We start from the raw sequence: 14,118 nt of genomic DNA on the forward strand, positions 1-14,118 counted from the left end.
CAGGGAAGAAGCGACGACAACCGACGCCGGACCTAGACTTTGGAATTCGGCCGACCGAGGGCCCGCCTGACGGCAGGATAACCCATCTGTTATGACTGCAGCTGTATGCACGATGAACATCAACCTCGAACTTCTAACCACGAAATCTAAAAACATCAAAAGCTCAGAACAGCTATTTTTTTTCCCTAGGAAAAAATTCACTGTTGCAAGAAACACACACACTACACAAGCACACAAAAAAAAAAAAAACAGCAATCCACACACACACACTCTTAAAATCCTACATTTAACCCTACACTAAACTGTACATACACTACTATCTATCCACTATCCTTAACCCAAACCCTAATCCTAAGGTCCGTCACTATCGCACACTCACCTCACCCGCGCCCTAACCCTAACTCACATACCCTGCCCTAACCCTAAAGTCTATCACTATCGCACACTCACCTCACCTGTGCCCTAACCCTAACTCACATACCTTGCCCTAACCCTAAAGTCTGTCACTATTGCACACTCACCTCACCCATGCCCTTAACCTAACTCACATACCCCGCTCTAACCCTAAAGTCTGTCACTATCGCACACTGACCTCACCCACGCCCTAACCCTAACTCACATACCCCGCCCTAACCCTAACATCCACACAATCGCACACTTACCTGAACCCAACCCGTAACTTTCCACCACAGTGCTGAAAATAGCAAAGCCACAGAAACGGACAACAAAATTCTTTCCCTAGGAAAAAATTTGGTTAGCTGCAGCTTCACTATTTTCAGCGTTCACTGTTTTCAGGTCGATATTAGACTATTCTAAGTATTAACACTTCAATGATCTAATATAGACCCACAAAGAAAGATACAAGAAATGAACAGAGAGGATAATGCAAACATTACATAAAAAGAACAGCTGTGTAAGCAAACTTACCACAACAACTGATATTCTAATAAATCACTGTTGCAGTAGCCTAAGCTAGTTGGACCCTACCCTCTACCACTGTCCAGCTTTTCAACAGAGCTTAAGGATGTCCTCCAGACACTCTGTCTGGAGCATGAGGGGAGCTCTGTATATAGAGACAGTTACAGCTCCAAATACCTCAAGTTTTTCTTGCTCCAAGAAGGCAAGCAATAGTCCTGAAAGAAAGAATGCTAGAAAGTGTAACTATATAATTAATGGTATATATATATCCACACCCTGGCGATAGTAAAAAAAAAAGAAAGAAGGGCTGAAAGGAGAGGACAGCGTCTGAAACAGTATTCTATTGGAAAAATCTACTGTTATGGTAAGTTTACAATTATTCTCAACATAAGATTGCTTTTGCAGGAGCTGAAGCTATTTGAGTAGATTACCACAGCTTAGAAACTAAGAAGGGAAAAGGAAGTAGACTAGGAATCCAGGAGCCCTTGGAGAATAGTCCTTGCAAAGCCTGTTCTGGATCTGTAAAAGGAATCCAGTCTGTAGTGATTTGCAAACATATATATAAAGAACAATATTGCTGCCGTAAAAATACTTCTACAGTCCACTCATTTCCAGAAAGCCTGTGCTTTTTCTGTATTTTCCTTTGGAACACTGGAAAAGGTTTCACTGGCAAAGTCTTTCTCTATGAGCTTCATTATCAGAAGAATGAGAAGCAGAGTCCCATTCTGTTTGATGGCACACTTTTTGTTATACAAACATTTGTATTTCTTCTTTAGCCTGCTCTGTGTCAAAAAATGACTTTGATCCTTCAGAAAAAAAATATTCTGAAGACAGGTGGATATAACATTGAATCTCATATCTGCCTCTCAACGTTCCCTGATTTCTTGGATAAATTTACTTCTCTTCTGCTTGGTGTACAGTGAAAAATAATTTTCCACAAACACTTTAATGTCTCTGATTTTTAATAATTTTTCCTTCTGCCACAATTTTGCCAGGATCAACTCTTTCTGCCAGCATGATTGCATCTTTACTAATACAGGTCTTGGCTGATTTCTTACAGCCAAGTTTGGAGCATACACATGTTGTGCCCTTTCAATTAACAAATCCTGCTGTGGAATACCAGTCCAGTTACTTATTTGTGCTTTCATAACATTAATACAGTCTATTCCTTCCAGTTTCTCTGGTACAGCAGAAAATCTCAGGCTTTTCCTGCATGCTCTTTCCTCTAATTCTACCATTTTTTTAAAGCACCTCTTCTTGAGCAGTGCTGTACTCAGTGGGCCTTTTCTTCATTTGTCCTCTGATTTTTGCAGGTTTATCAGTTCAGCTGAATAGCTGTTTTTGCTTACCAGTATTAGATGTCAGCTAGGATAGGAAAGTGCAAGTGCGGTAGGCTAATTCAGCACAAAGACTTTGCAAAGCAAAGGAAAGTTTTCCAAAGGGACACTTACAGTATCTGTGTACTCAATGCAATGGTACAAACAACCAAATGACAATCCAGCTGATGGATACACAATCTATGTTTGGGCTGGCAGCAAGATAGTCTAAGGAATTACAATCGTATGTCCACCTAAATACTCCTACGCTTACCAGTTGAGGTCACATGTCAGACACATGATCCTGGGAAGGTAAAGTTTTGGTAACCAAGCCAGACATCAGCAGTGATAACCTATTCATTAAGAATACTGCAACAGTGATTTCAGTCAGGACATCTCAATTACTAAATAATGTAAAGGAGATAAAAAATGGAATTGGCATCTTTACAAATGGGAAGTAGCAAATTACACATAAGTAAATGGTATTTATGGGAATAATACAAGCAGAATAGTATTCAGGAGAAGGAGTGGAGTTTAAAAGAAGGCAATCTATACATGTAATGATAGAGTAAATGAATACTTTTAAAATATATACTGTGAGAAAATAGTAAAAGAAATGCCAGTATAGTTTTTTTTATTACTGTATATGTACCTCTGTCATTTTTTGATACATGTACGTGTATGTATATATATATATATATATATATATATATATATATATACACACACACACACACACACACACACACACACACACACACACACACACACACACACACAAACATACATGCATATGTATATATCATGTCCTGCCTTTTTTTCGAGTTTCAGGTGAGGACAGCTCTAACTCCTCTAGCTTTTCATTATATTCCTTCCGCTCCATTTTATAGAACTTTCTGGTAGCTGCCTTCTGAATTGCTCCCAGCTGCCTTGATGTTCTCCTTATATGACTTCAAGAAATGTGTGCAGTATTCAGGGTGGGGTGTGATCAAGACCTGTAATTTGAAAGCATTACCTCTTTGTTTCTGAAACCAACCCTTATGCACATATGCTGCTGTTGCTGCCCTCCCACTCTGCTGAGAGTTGTTCAGTCCAGGTGTGACTGAAACTAAAAGATCCTTTCCCTGCTGTGTTGCCACCAGCTCCACTCCTTAATTCCCACTAGGGTTGTTGTGGTTCAAGTGCAGTATGTTGCATCTGTTTGCAGTGAATCTCAACAGCCACCTTTCTGCCCATTTGTCCAGCCTTAGAAAATTCCTTCACTAGACTCTTTCCCCCATCTTCCACTATTGCATGCAGCTTTATATCATCAAGCAAAGAGTATGATCCTGTTCTCTGTTTCTTAGATATGTCTGAAATTAATGCATTTGATGAGCTCTGAACCCAGGCCAGACCCATGTGGTATTGCAGTAGTAACTTCCCCAATTCTTTACATTGTCCCTCTCACCAGAAGCTTCTGTGCCCTACCATTCAACCATGCAGCTGTCCTGTTCTTCAGTTTTGAAGCTACCCACAATCCCTCCAGTTTTCCTATTAGCTTCCAATAAGGGAAAATCAAAGGCCTTGCAACAGTGCAGGTCAAATACTAGTATTTTCTTGTCAAGTTCACCTGTAACTCAGCCATAAAACTGGATCAGGTTTGACCGATGGTTTTTGATGCCCATGAATCCAAGTTGGTTCCTGTCCTGGAGATTACTGTCAATTACAAATGTTATTAGGTTTCATTCCTTGTATCCATGACTTTACCTGCCACTACAGTTATGCTAACAGGCCTTTATTTCCCAGGATTTTTACTTCACACCCCCATGTATACCCCACTTCTTGTACAAAGGTACCATTTTTTTTCCTACAGACCTCTGGTACTTCTGCACTAGCCTGCGATCTGATGGAGATCTATGCTATAGGGGTGATCTAAGCTACTTGCACATGTGTACATCTTAGCATGTGCATGTGTCTTGTGATAGACTAATGCCCATCTAGGACTGGTTCTCTGCCTTGTTTCAATTGCTTCTCAGGCTATGACCACAAATAGAATAAAAAAAGTTATCATAAGAATGAATGACTTTATCATTCAGTGCAGTTCATTCATTTGATTACACGCATTATTTTGACCTAAAATATTCCATAATTAGTTTTAATACTGATATTCTAAAAAAGGACCTTACAGAAACAGATGCTTGGTGCCAGAGTCATGGGCTCAAGCTTAATGCCAAGAAATGTATAGTTATCCCCTTTGGGAAAACCATGTACCCATGAATTACCACATAGGTGGCAGTACACTAAACAGAAAGTGTGATGAGAGACTTAGAGACACAGGTGGACAATGGGCTCACCTTCGATAATCACATCGCCACAACAGTCAGGAAATCATTCTATGTGGCACACCTCATCACTAAGGGCTTTTCATCCAGGCAAAAGGAGGTCACTGTCCCACAGTACTCATCCCTAATTAGACCCATTAAAGAGTATCACACCCAGTTTGGTATGTACCTCACAAGACATCTGCAACAGCTGGAAAGGCCGCAGAAATACCTCACTAAAAGAATCACAGGCCTAAAGCAGATGTCATATGCTGACCGTCTAAAAAAACCCCAGCTATACTCTGTGGCATATCGTCAACACAGAGGCGATCTCTGCTTAACACACAAGGCCATGTAAAACCCTGAGCTGTTGGACATGCTCCACTTAAAGAAATCCCAATCCCTCAGAACCACACGCTCCAGGGATCTAAACCTTGTCATCACAATGAACAAAACATGCTGAAGGGACAGGTTCCTGACCCAGAGACTCCCCATACTTTGGAATAGACTGCCCATACATGTCAAGCAGAGTGCCTCCTTGGCCCTCTTCAAAAGGAACCTTGATCACTGGATGGGAGATAGGAAATTCACCCCGGGGATTATGTCAGTCGCCCTGCTAGACAGGAGTCCGGGGAAGTAAATATTGTGGAAAGAAATATCTGGGGAATTGTTATGGTTAGGCTTGTATAGGCCCTAGGGCCGATAGCCTAGTACCAACCTATGAACCTATAAGAATCAACACTGTCAGCAGTAAGTATAATGTATTTCATTTTAAAAATTGCCTTAATTTAAAATGCATGCCTCATTTGCATAAAATAAATGTACTGATTAAAATATTATAACATCATGTAAAAAAGGTTATTCGTACCTCGTCGTAGCATATGCTCTCCTTGCAGAAGCTGAACTAAGGCAGTTTGCGTGGCAGGTACAATAACAATACTGCCATCTTCACGACCACATACAAGGAGTCCATGAGATGGAATGTAGACACTAGCTGTAACTTTCAATGGTGCATCATTGTTAGGAAGCACACTTAGTTGATCAATGATTCCAGCTGGTAAAGGCTTAAGCTTTTCAAATGCTTCTTGAAGCGAAACTGAGGTAGTCACTCTTAGCTCTGATAAAAATAAATAAAAAATAGATGGATAAATCCAGTTATTCACTCTCTATTTTTCGCTAAATGAAAGTACCAATGATTCAACATCTTAATCACAAACTAGTGGTATTTCAGTAAACAATATTAATAAGTTACATGACACACATATACTTACCAAAATGTATGGCCAGTGTTGAAGACTTCTTTAATGGACAACTGTGGGAGTTTCCTCCTCTGATATCATCAAGCACAGCACATTTCTGAATTAACCGAGATCATGTGACGCCTGATATAACATGCCATAGCATCATGAACCAAACTTAGAGAATGTGCCTAAGCCCTGCTCCCTTCAGTTTGTTCCTCATCCATTAAGCAAGTACAAAAATAATAGTGAATTAAGACAATTACTTAACTTACTGGAAGATCTATCTGCAATGACAAAAACAGAGAGGTGGTCTAGCATGGAGGATGACAGGAGGGAATCAGGTGCCCAATGCAGAAGGCCTCCACATAGCTAAATTAATATCTTAAGTGCATATCGGTTTTACCTGACTTCAAAAGCATTCTGCAGTGGACAATATTTGAGATGAATCAAAAATAATGCAGATTAAACTTCTGCACTGCAGCAGCTGAAGAAAGCCTAAAGACAAGGATTCAGAAGGCTAAAGAATACTGATATGCCAAAGGAGGTCCTAGGTAATAATGGCAGATGAATGTGTGAACAGACAACCAACTGAACCTAACAAGATTTTCTGCAACTGTGTCATTTTTGAAGAGCGCACCTGAAGTTGCCACATCATGGTGCAATGGCATTTGAAAACAGCATTTTGTGAGGATCACATAGAGCCAAATGGCAAAACACAATTCATTTAGCAAATAAAAATAGCTTTGCTTAGCAATATGCTAATCTATACACATGAAGAAAAGGAAAACATTCTACCGTCATACAAACATGCACCTTTCTTCAGGTAATCCAATCGTCATACACCTCTCACCCCACAGATTACATTTCTGCAAATAAAACAGAGAAATAAATGAAATGATTTAAGGAGAGTGCCAACACCACCACTAAGAGAAAATGAGGGATAGTCATAAACACCTGATTTGTGTGAAAGGACTCTATATGGTCCTCTGTAAGGGGGTTGAAGCTTGAAGATTCTAAAGGCTGTGGTGATGGCTGTGAAGAACAATGTTTTCCAAAAGATGAACTTTAGAGTTGAAATCATCTTGTTTGAATTAAAGATGGACAAGCCTGTCAATCAAGGAGAACAAGTTCCAAGAAAAACAGGGGGTACTTCAGTGAAATGTGACTATCAAGAAGCTATTTAAGAAACCAGTTAACAAGCTAGTGCTTGGCCACAGGTGCAAGATGTACATGGTTGTGATGCGCACAGATACTAGAAACATTCACCAAGACCATGAAATGATGTAGACACAGGTTATAAAGATACCAAAGACATGAATGGACCCCCCACAACCAAAGTAACTTGAAAAACCTCATTATCCAGATGGAGAACATTTTCAACAAGAGATCAACCATTTGGTAAATATTAACTCCATGAATGTGAGCTTGCTGATCTAATCTCATCAAAATCACGTTTTGAAATGTTTTTACATATGCTGGCTCTAATTCAAGGTCACTGTATAGCAATATATGTTCAACCCTTTCCAGGTACTTCTCTTTTTTCTTGTGGCTGTGTGTATATAAAATTAATGTGTGTGACCATTAAGTTAATACATGGAAGGTGGGGGAGCAATGACCCCCAAAATAAATGGATGGTAGGCAAAACATTCTCTGGTAGAAGTGGCACCCACAGATTCAGTGGATGCGTACTTTAATGAGTTTGACTCAAGCCAGAAGATTAGGGAAGAAGTCAAGGATGTAATGAAGTAACCATACTCGGCAGTAAAAGCAAATGTTGCCCCAAATGAAGGGGACTTCCTCAGCTTGGTCTGGGAGAGTTTTGTGCATTATCTGAAACATGAGACCTTGAAGCTACTACCTTGTTATCCACCATCATGGAACAAGGAACAATGAAAAGTAGAAGATATTATTTTCTGTATTATGCAATGAGTCATAGAGCACAAAATAATAGGGTAAAGGCAGACATTAATCTTCCCTGCCACAGAACAGAGAATGCATCAACAATCAGATTTCCTTTTTCCTGTTGGAATAAGCAGAAGAAGGAAGAATTGCATTATTTCTTGTGACTAACCGGCTAGACTTTGGGCTCACTCACTTTCAGAATATCATGAGCAAACATGATGTCGAAAATAATTGTGACTATGACACAGACTGTCAGCACATTCACTTCCACCACAATGCAAATAGCAGCTAGACAGATGCACCAGTCTATGGCCTACTGCCACACCAGCAACACCTCTCTGCAAACTGACTATGAGTGCTTACTATCCTTTCTGTTTGCAGACTACACCACAGCACAGTCAGGTTTGTCTGAATACAGCAGGAAGGGCTGTGATATCAGCTGTCATTTTTGACTTTTTCGGTTAAGAATTACTGCCTGTAACATCACATGGTTTAAATGGAGCACCCTTTCCCTGGGGTACTCACTTCTCCTGAATCAGGAAGGAACCAAGTGTAACATTCAACAGTGGGGTGTGACAAGGTCTGACACCAAAGGGGAGGTCTATGAGAGTGTCATCACTTCAAGACACTGTCATCTCACTATCAGCTGCAATATTAGTACCCTCTAACTTGCAATAGGCACCATGGAGATTATGGCCGTCATAAGACCCAAACAGGAATTGGGGGGGGCTGGGTTTCCAATGTTTCCTTATACAGGAAACCAATCCAACCCCCTCCCCCAAGCTCCTTCTAAAGGCAGGACTGTTGATAAATGAGTGACCATATCACCCGTGAAGGAATTCCACCAAGACAGGCCCAGTAAAGAATCCTCCCAGATTATGGTAATCCCCAGGGACTGCATCCACAGCAAAGGACTAAGACAGAAATGTTATCAGAGAGTTGATCAAAGCCTCTACCACAATGGATAGCATCTCAATAAATACTATGAATGCATCTTACAGACCAAACAGCAACACTATTTATTTGAAATGGTGTCCACACTGAACAAACCAAAGCAGTCTCCTGGGTGAACTCCAGAAAGAGATATGCTAAAGGATTCCATTATCTCCAAAAGAGGCAGAAGAGGGAGCTAGTGTACTGGAGATTTCTCCCTTTGCCCTTGAAGGTGACAGCACAAGATTGGGTACACCTACACACACACACACACACACACACACACATACAGCGGATATAAAAAGTGTACACACCCCTGTTAAAATGCCAGGTTTTTGTGATATAAAAAATGAGACCACAATAATTAATTTCAAAACTTTTCCCACCTTTAATGTGACCTATAACCTGTACAATTCAATTGCAAAACAAACAAATCTGTTAGGGGAAAAATATAAAAAATAAAAAACGTACTATAAGCTGGTTGCGTAAGTGTGCACACCCTTAAACTAATATTTTGTTGAAGCACCTTTTGATTTAATTACAGCATTCAGTCTTCTTGGGTACACACGTGTCATCAATTAAACAGACTCTGGTTAACCCCGATTAAGTTCAGCTGTCCTAGTAGGATTTTCCTGAAATTTACTCAGTTGCCTGCTACAGCAAAAGCCATGGTTTGCAGAGAGCTTACAAAACATCAAACAGATCTCATTGTTGAAAAGTATCAGTCAGGAGAAGGGTACAAAACAATTTCCACAGCATTGGATATACCATGGAACACAGCGAAGACAGTCATCAAAAAGTGGAGAAAATATGGGACAACAGTGACGTTGCAAAGAACTGGACATCCCTCCAAAATTGTTGACAAGATGAAAACTGGTCAGGGAGGCTGCCAAGAGACCTACAGCAACACTGAAGGAGATGCAGGAATTTTGGGCAAGTACTGGTTGTGTACTACGTGACAACAATCACCCGTATTCTCCATATGTGTGGGCTATGGGGTAGGGTTGCAAGATGGCAGCCTTTTCTTACACAGGAAAACATCCAAGCCCGGCTAAAATTTGCAAAACAATACATCAAGTCTCCTAAAAGCATGTGGGAAAATGTGTTATAGTCTGATGAGACTAAGGTTGAACTTTTTGGTCACAATTCCAAAAGGTACATTTGGCTCAAAAACAACACTTCGCATCACCAAAAGAACACCATCCCCACGGTGAAGCATGGTGGGGGCAGTATCATGCTTTGAGGTTGCTTTTCTTCAGCTGGAACTGGGGCTTTAGTCAAGATGGAGGGAAATATGAACAGTTCCAAATTCCAGTCAAAGGATTCCATTATCTCCAAAAGAGGCAGAAGAGGGAGCTAGTGTACTGGAGATTTCTCCCTTTGCCCTTGAAGGTGACAGCACAAGAGTGGGTACACGTACACACACACACACACACACACACACACACACACACACACACACACATACAGCGGATATAAAAAGTGTACACACCCCTGTTAAAATGCCAGGTTTTTGTGATATAAAAAATGAGACCACAATAATTAATTTCAAAACTTTTCCCACCTTTAATGGGACCTATAACCTGTACAATTCAATTGCAAAACAAACAAATCTGTTAGGGGAAAAATATAAAAAATAAAAAACGTACTATAAGCTGGTTGCGTAAGTGTGCACACCCTTAAACTAATATTTTGTTGAAGCACCTTTTGATTTAATTACAGCATTCAGTCTTCTTGGGTACACACGTGTCATCAATTAAACAGACTCTGGTTAACCCCGATTAAGTTCAGCTGTCCTAGTAGGATTTTCCTGAAATTTACTCAGTTGCCTGCTACAGCAAAAGCCATGGTTTGCAGAGAGCTTACAAAACATCAAACAGATCTCATTGTTGAAAAGTATCAGTCAGGAGAAGGGTACAAAACAATTTCCACAGCATTGGATATACCATGGAACACAGCGAAGACAGTCATCAAAAAGTGGAGAAAATATGGGACAACAGTGACGTTGCAAAGAACTGGACATCCCTCCAAAATTGTTGAAAAGACAAGATGAAAACTGGTCAGGGAGGCTGCCAAGAGACCTACAGCAACACTGAAGGAGATGCAGGAATTTTGGGCAAGTACTGGTTGTGTACTACGTGACAACAATCACCCGTATTCTCCATATGTGTGGGCTATGGGGTAGGGTTGCAAGATGGCAGCCTTTTCTTACACAGGAAAACATCCAAGCCCGGCTAAAATTTGCAAAACAATACATCAAGTCTCCTAAAAGCATGTGGGAAAATGTGTTATAGTCTGATGAGACTAAGGTTGAACTTTTTGGTCACAATTCCAAAAGGTACATTTGGCTCAAAAACAACACTTCACATCACCAAAAGAACACCATCCCCACGGTGAAGCATGGTGGTGGCAGTATCATGCTTTGAGGTTGCTTTTCTTCAGCTGGAACTGGGGCTTTAGTCAAGATGGAGGGAAATATGAACAGTTCCAAATACCAGTCACTTTCAACCCAAAACCTTCAGGTGTCTGCTAGAAATCTGAAGATGAAAAGGAATTTCACCTTTCAACATGACAATGACCCCAAGCATACATCCAAATCAACAAAAGAATGTCTTCACCAGAAGAAAATTAAAAGTTTTAGAATGGCCCAGCCACAGCCCAGACCTAAATCCAATAGAAAATCTGTGGGGTGAACTGAAGAGGGCTGTGCAAAAGATATGCACTCTCAATCTCAGAGATGTGGAGTGCTCTTGCAAGGAAGAGTGGGCAAATATTGCCAAGTCAAGATGTGCCACGCTGATACACTCCTCCACAACAAAGAAAGAAATGTTATCAAGGAGTTATCAAAACCTCTACCACAATAGATACCATCTAAATAAATACTATGAATGCATCTCACAGACCAAACAGCAACACTATTTATTTAAAATGGTGTCCACAATGAACAAACCAAAGCAGCCTCCGGTTTGAACTCCAAAAGGAGATATGCTAAAGGAACCCATTATCTCCAGAACAGGCAGAATAGGGAGCTAGTTTACTGGAGATTTCTCCCTTTCCCCTTGAAGGTGCCACCTCAGAGTGGGTGCACACACACACACACACACATATATATATATATATATATATATATATATGCATATATATATATATATATATATGCATATATATATATATATATATATATATATATATATATATATACATATACATACATGCATATAGGTTCATAGTGTGTGTGTGTATATATATATATATATATATATATATATATATATATATATATATATATATATATATACACACACACATACATACATACATATAGGTTCATAGGTAGGTACTAGGCTATCTGCCCGAGGGCATTTATAAGCCTAGCCAGAGTGTGTCAGCTTTCGCCGCCCCATTGATTAATTAACTGTGCCTCTGTCAACAAGAGCCAATGAAGTGATCCCAGGGGGTGTATTTTCTTTTACCCATCTACTCGTCAAGGTTTCTCTTGAAGAGTGTTAGTGAGGGGCTCTGCCTAATGTAGTTAGGAATTTTGTTCCAAAGCATGGGGAGTCTCTGTGACAGGAATCTATCCCTCCAGCATGTTCTATTTATTGTTGTGGTGATGTTTAGCTCACTAGATCGAGTGGCTCGCAGTGACTTGGATTTCTTTAGGTGGAGCATGTCCATCAATTCTGAGTTGGACATGGCTTTGTAAGTCAGGCAGAGATCACCTCTGAGTAAGCGATATGCCACTGAGTACAGCCGGAGTTTTTCCGGTCGGGCTGCATAGGACATATGTTTGAGGCCAGTAATCCTCTTGGTGAGGTACTTTTGTGGTCTTTCCAGCTGCTGGAAGTGTATTGTGAGGTACATCCCAAATGGGGCACTGTACTCTATGATGGGTCTGATGAGTGACGAGTAGAGGAGCACTATAACCTCTTTATTTCTAGATGCGAACCCTTTAGTAATTAGATGGGCTACATAGAAGGATTTCCTAACTACTTTGGCAATATGATTGTCAAAGGAGAGATTACTATCTACCTGGGTCCCAGATCTCTTATTACCTCTTCTGTATTAAGGGGGCTGCCACCTATGTGGTAATTCATGGGTGTTTTGTTTTTCCCAAATGAGATGACTATGCATATTTTAGCATTTAGTTTGAGGCCATGACTTTGACACCAGGTGTCCGTCTCAGTAAGGCCCTTTTGGAGAATGTCCGTGTCAGCCGGACAGTCAATTATGGCTCCCAGTTTGCAGTCATCGGCAAACTTGGTTAGCCATAGTCCTCCTGTGTTTGCCTGTACTTCTGAGAAGTATATGCCGAACAGTAGGGGTCCCAGGACCGAGCATTGTGGGACACCACTTGTGACTGGTTTAGAGTCGGACCTGGAGCCCGCTATTCTTACCGTGTGAGCTCTGTCTGTAAGCTAGTTGGCAACCCATCTCGTGACTTAGGGGTTTATGTTTAGGCTGGTGAGTTTTTCTATAATTCCCGAGTGAGGAATTGTGTCAAAAGCCTTGGCAAGGTGAAGGTAGGCTGTGTAAACCACCTTCCCCTCATCTATGGCCTTGGTGATTGTCTCGAAGAAGTCAACCAGGTTTAGTAGGCATGATCTGCCTTTAACAAAGCCAAACTGGGTCGGGGCAAGTGTTTGGAGGTTCCCAATGTCTTTGTTAATGAGTTCCATGATGATGCGCTCCATAGCCTTACAGACCAGGCTAACCAGGCTTATGGGGCAATAGTTACCAGGGTCAGTTGTGGCCCCTTCCTTTGTGGAGCGGAATAACCGTTGCTGTGTGCCATTCTATGGGCATGCAACCTGTGGAGAGGCTGAGGTTGAACAGTGTGTTTAGGTGGGGGGGTTAGTTCATTCTGTAGTTCGTGCAAGACGCAGCCTGGGACACCATCTGGCCCCATTGATGCTGTGCTTTTAGCTTCTGAAAGGGCTGTTTTCACCTGTGCATCTGTGATTTCCGGGACACTACACTTTTCCGGTATTGTTGTGGGCCCTTTTGGGAGTGAGAGGGGGGTGAAGTCTGCACTGAATCTATCTGCCAGGATGTTGGCAATATCAGTAGGTCCAGTATATTTTGTGCTATTTTGCACTAGCTCAGAGCATATCTGCGAGTTGCCACTTAAGATTCTTTGCATAGCTAAAGAAGGCTTTGTGGCTATCTTTTGAATCCTTGTCTATATTTCTTTCGAAGTTAGCCTTGGATGATTTTATGAAGGACCTTAGTTTCTTACTGATACTGATCAGGGATGTCTTTCCTTCTTGGGATTTGCTTTTTTTCTGAACTAGTTTCCTCCCTCCATTGTATAGCCTGCTTATGGTAGGGGACCACCAGACTGGTTCCCTTCTCTTAGGAGAGTGAGTCTTGGTTTTGCTAGGGATTGCACGATCCATGCATCCTTGTAGCTGCTCATAGAGTGCATTTGTAAAAGTTCCTGCATCTTGGACACTGTTATCCTTTAGCATGGGGGCTGTGAAACTTACCACCTCTGTCTTAAGTAAG

The 14,118-nt window shown here is 41.0% G+C and overlaps 1 protein-coding gene across 2 annotated transcripts in view; it reads right to left on the bottom strand.

Annotated features, from left to right (window-relative positions):
* WDR7 (WD repeat domain 7) overlaps positions 1 to 14,118 on the bottom strand; it is a 3,592,087-nt gene that overhangs the window by 3,003,921 nt on the left and 574,048 nt on the right. For both annotated transcript variants that reach the window (XM_044074906.1, XM_044074897.1), the window contains exon 10: positions 5,403 to 5,651. In XM_044074906.1, the coding sequence (XP_043930841.1) occupies positions 5,403 to 5,651 (249 nt within the window). The remainder of the gene's footprint in view (positions 1 to 5,402; positions 5,652 to 14,118) is intronic.

Source organism: Protopterus annectens, chromosome 1.part1 (genome assembly GCF_019279795.1).
Source record: "Protopterus annectens isolate FY-2018-M chromosome 1.part1, PAN1.0, whole genome shotgun sequence".
Taxonomy (NCBI): domain Eukaryota; kingdom Metazoa; phylum Chordata; order Ceratodontiformes; family Protopteridae; genus Protopterus; species Protopterus annectens.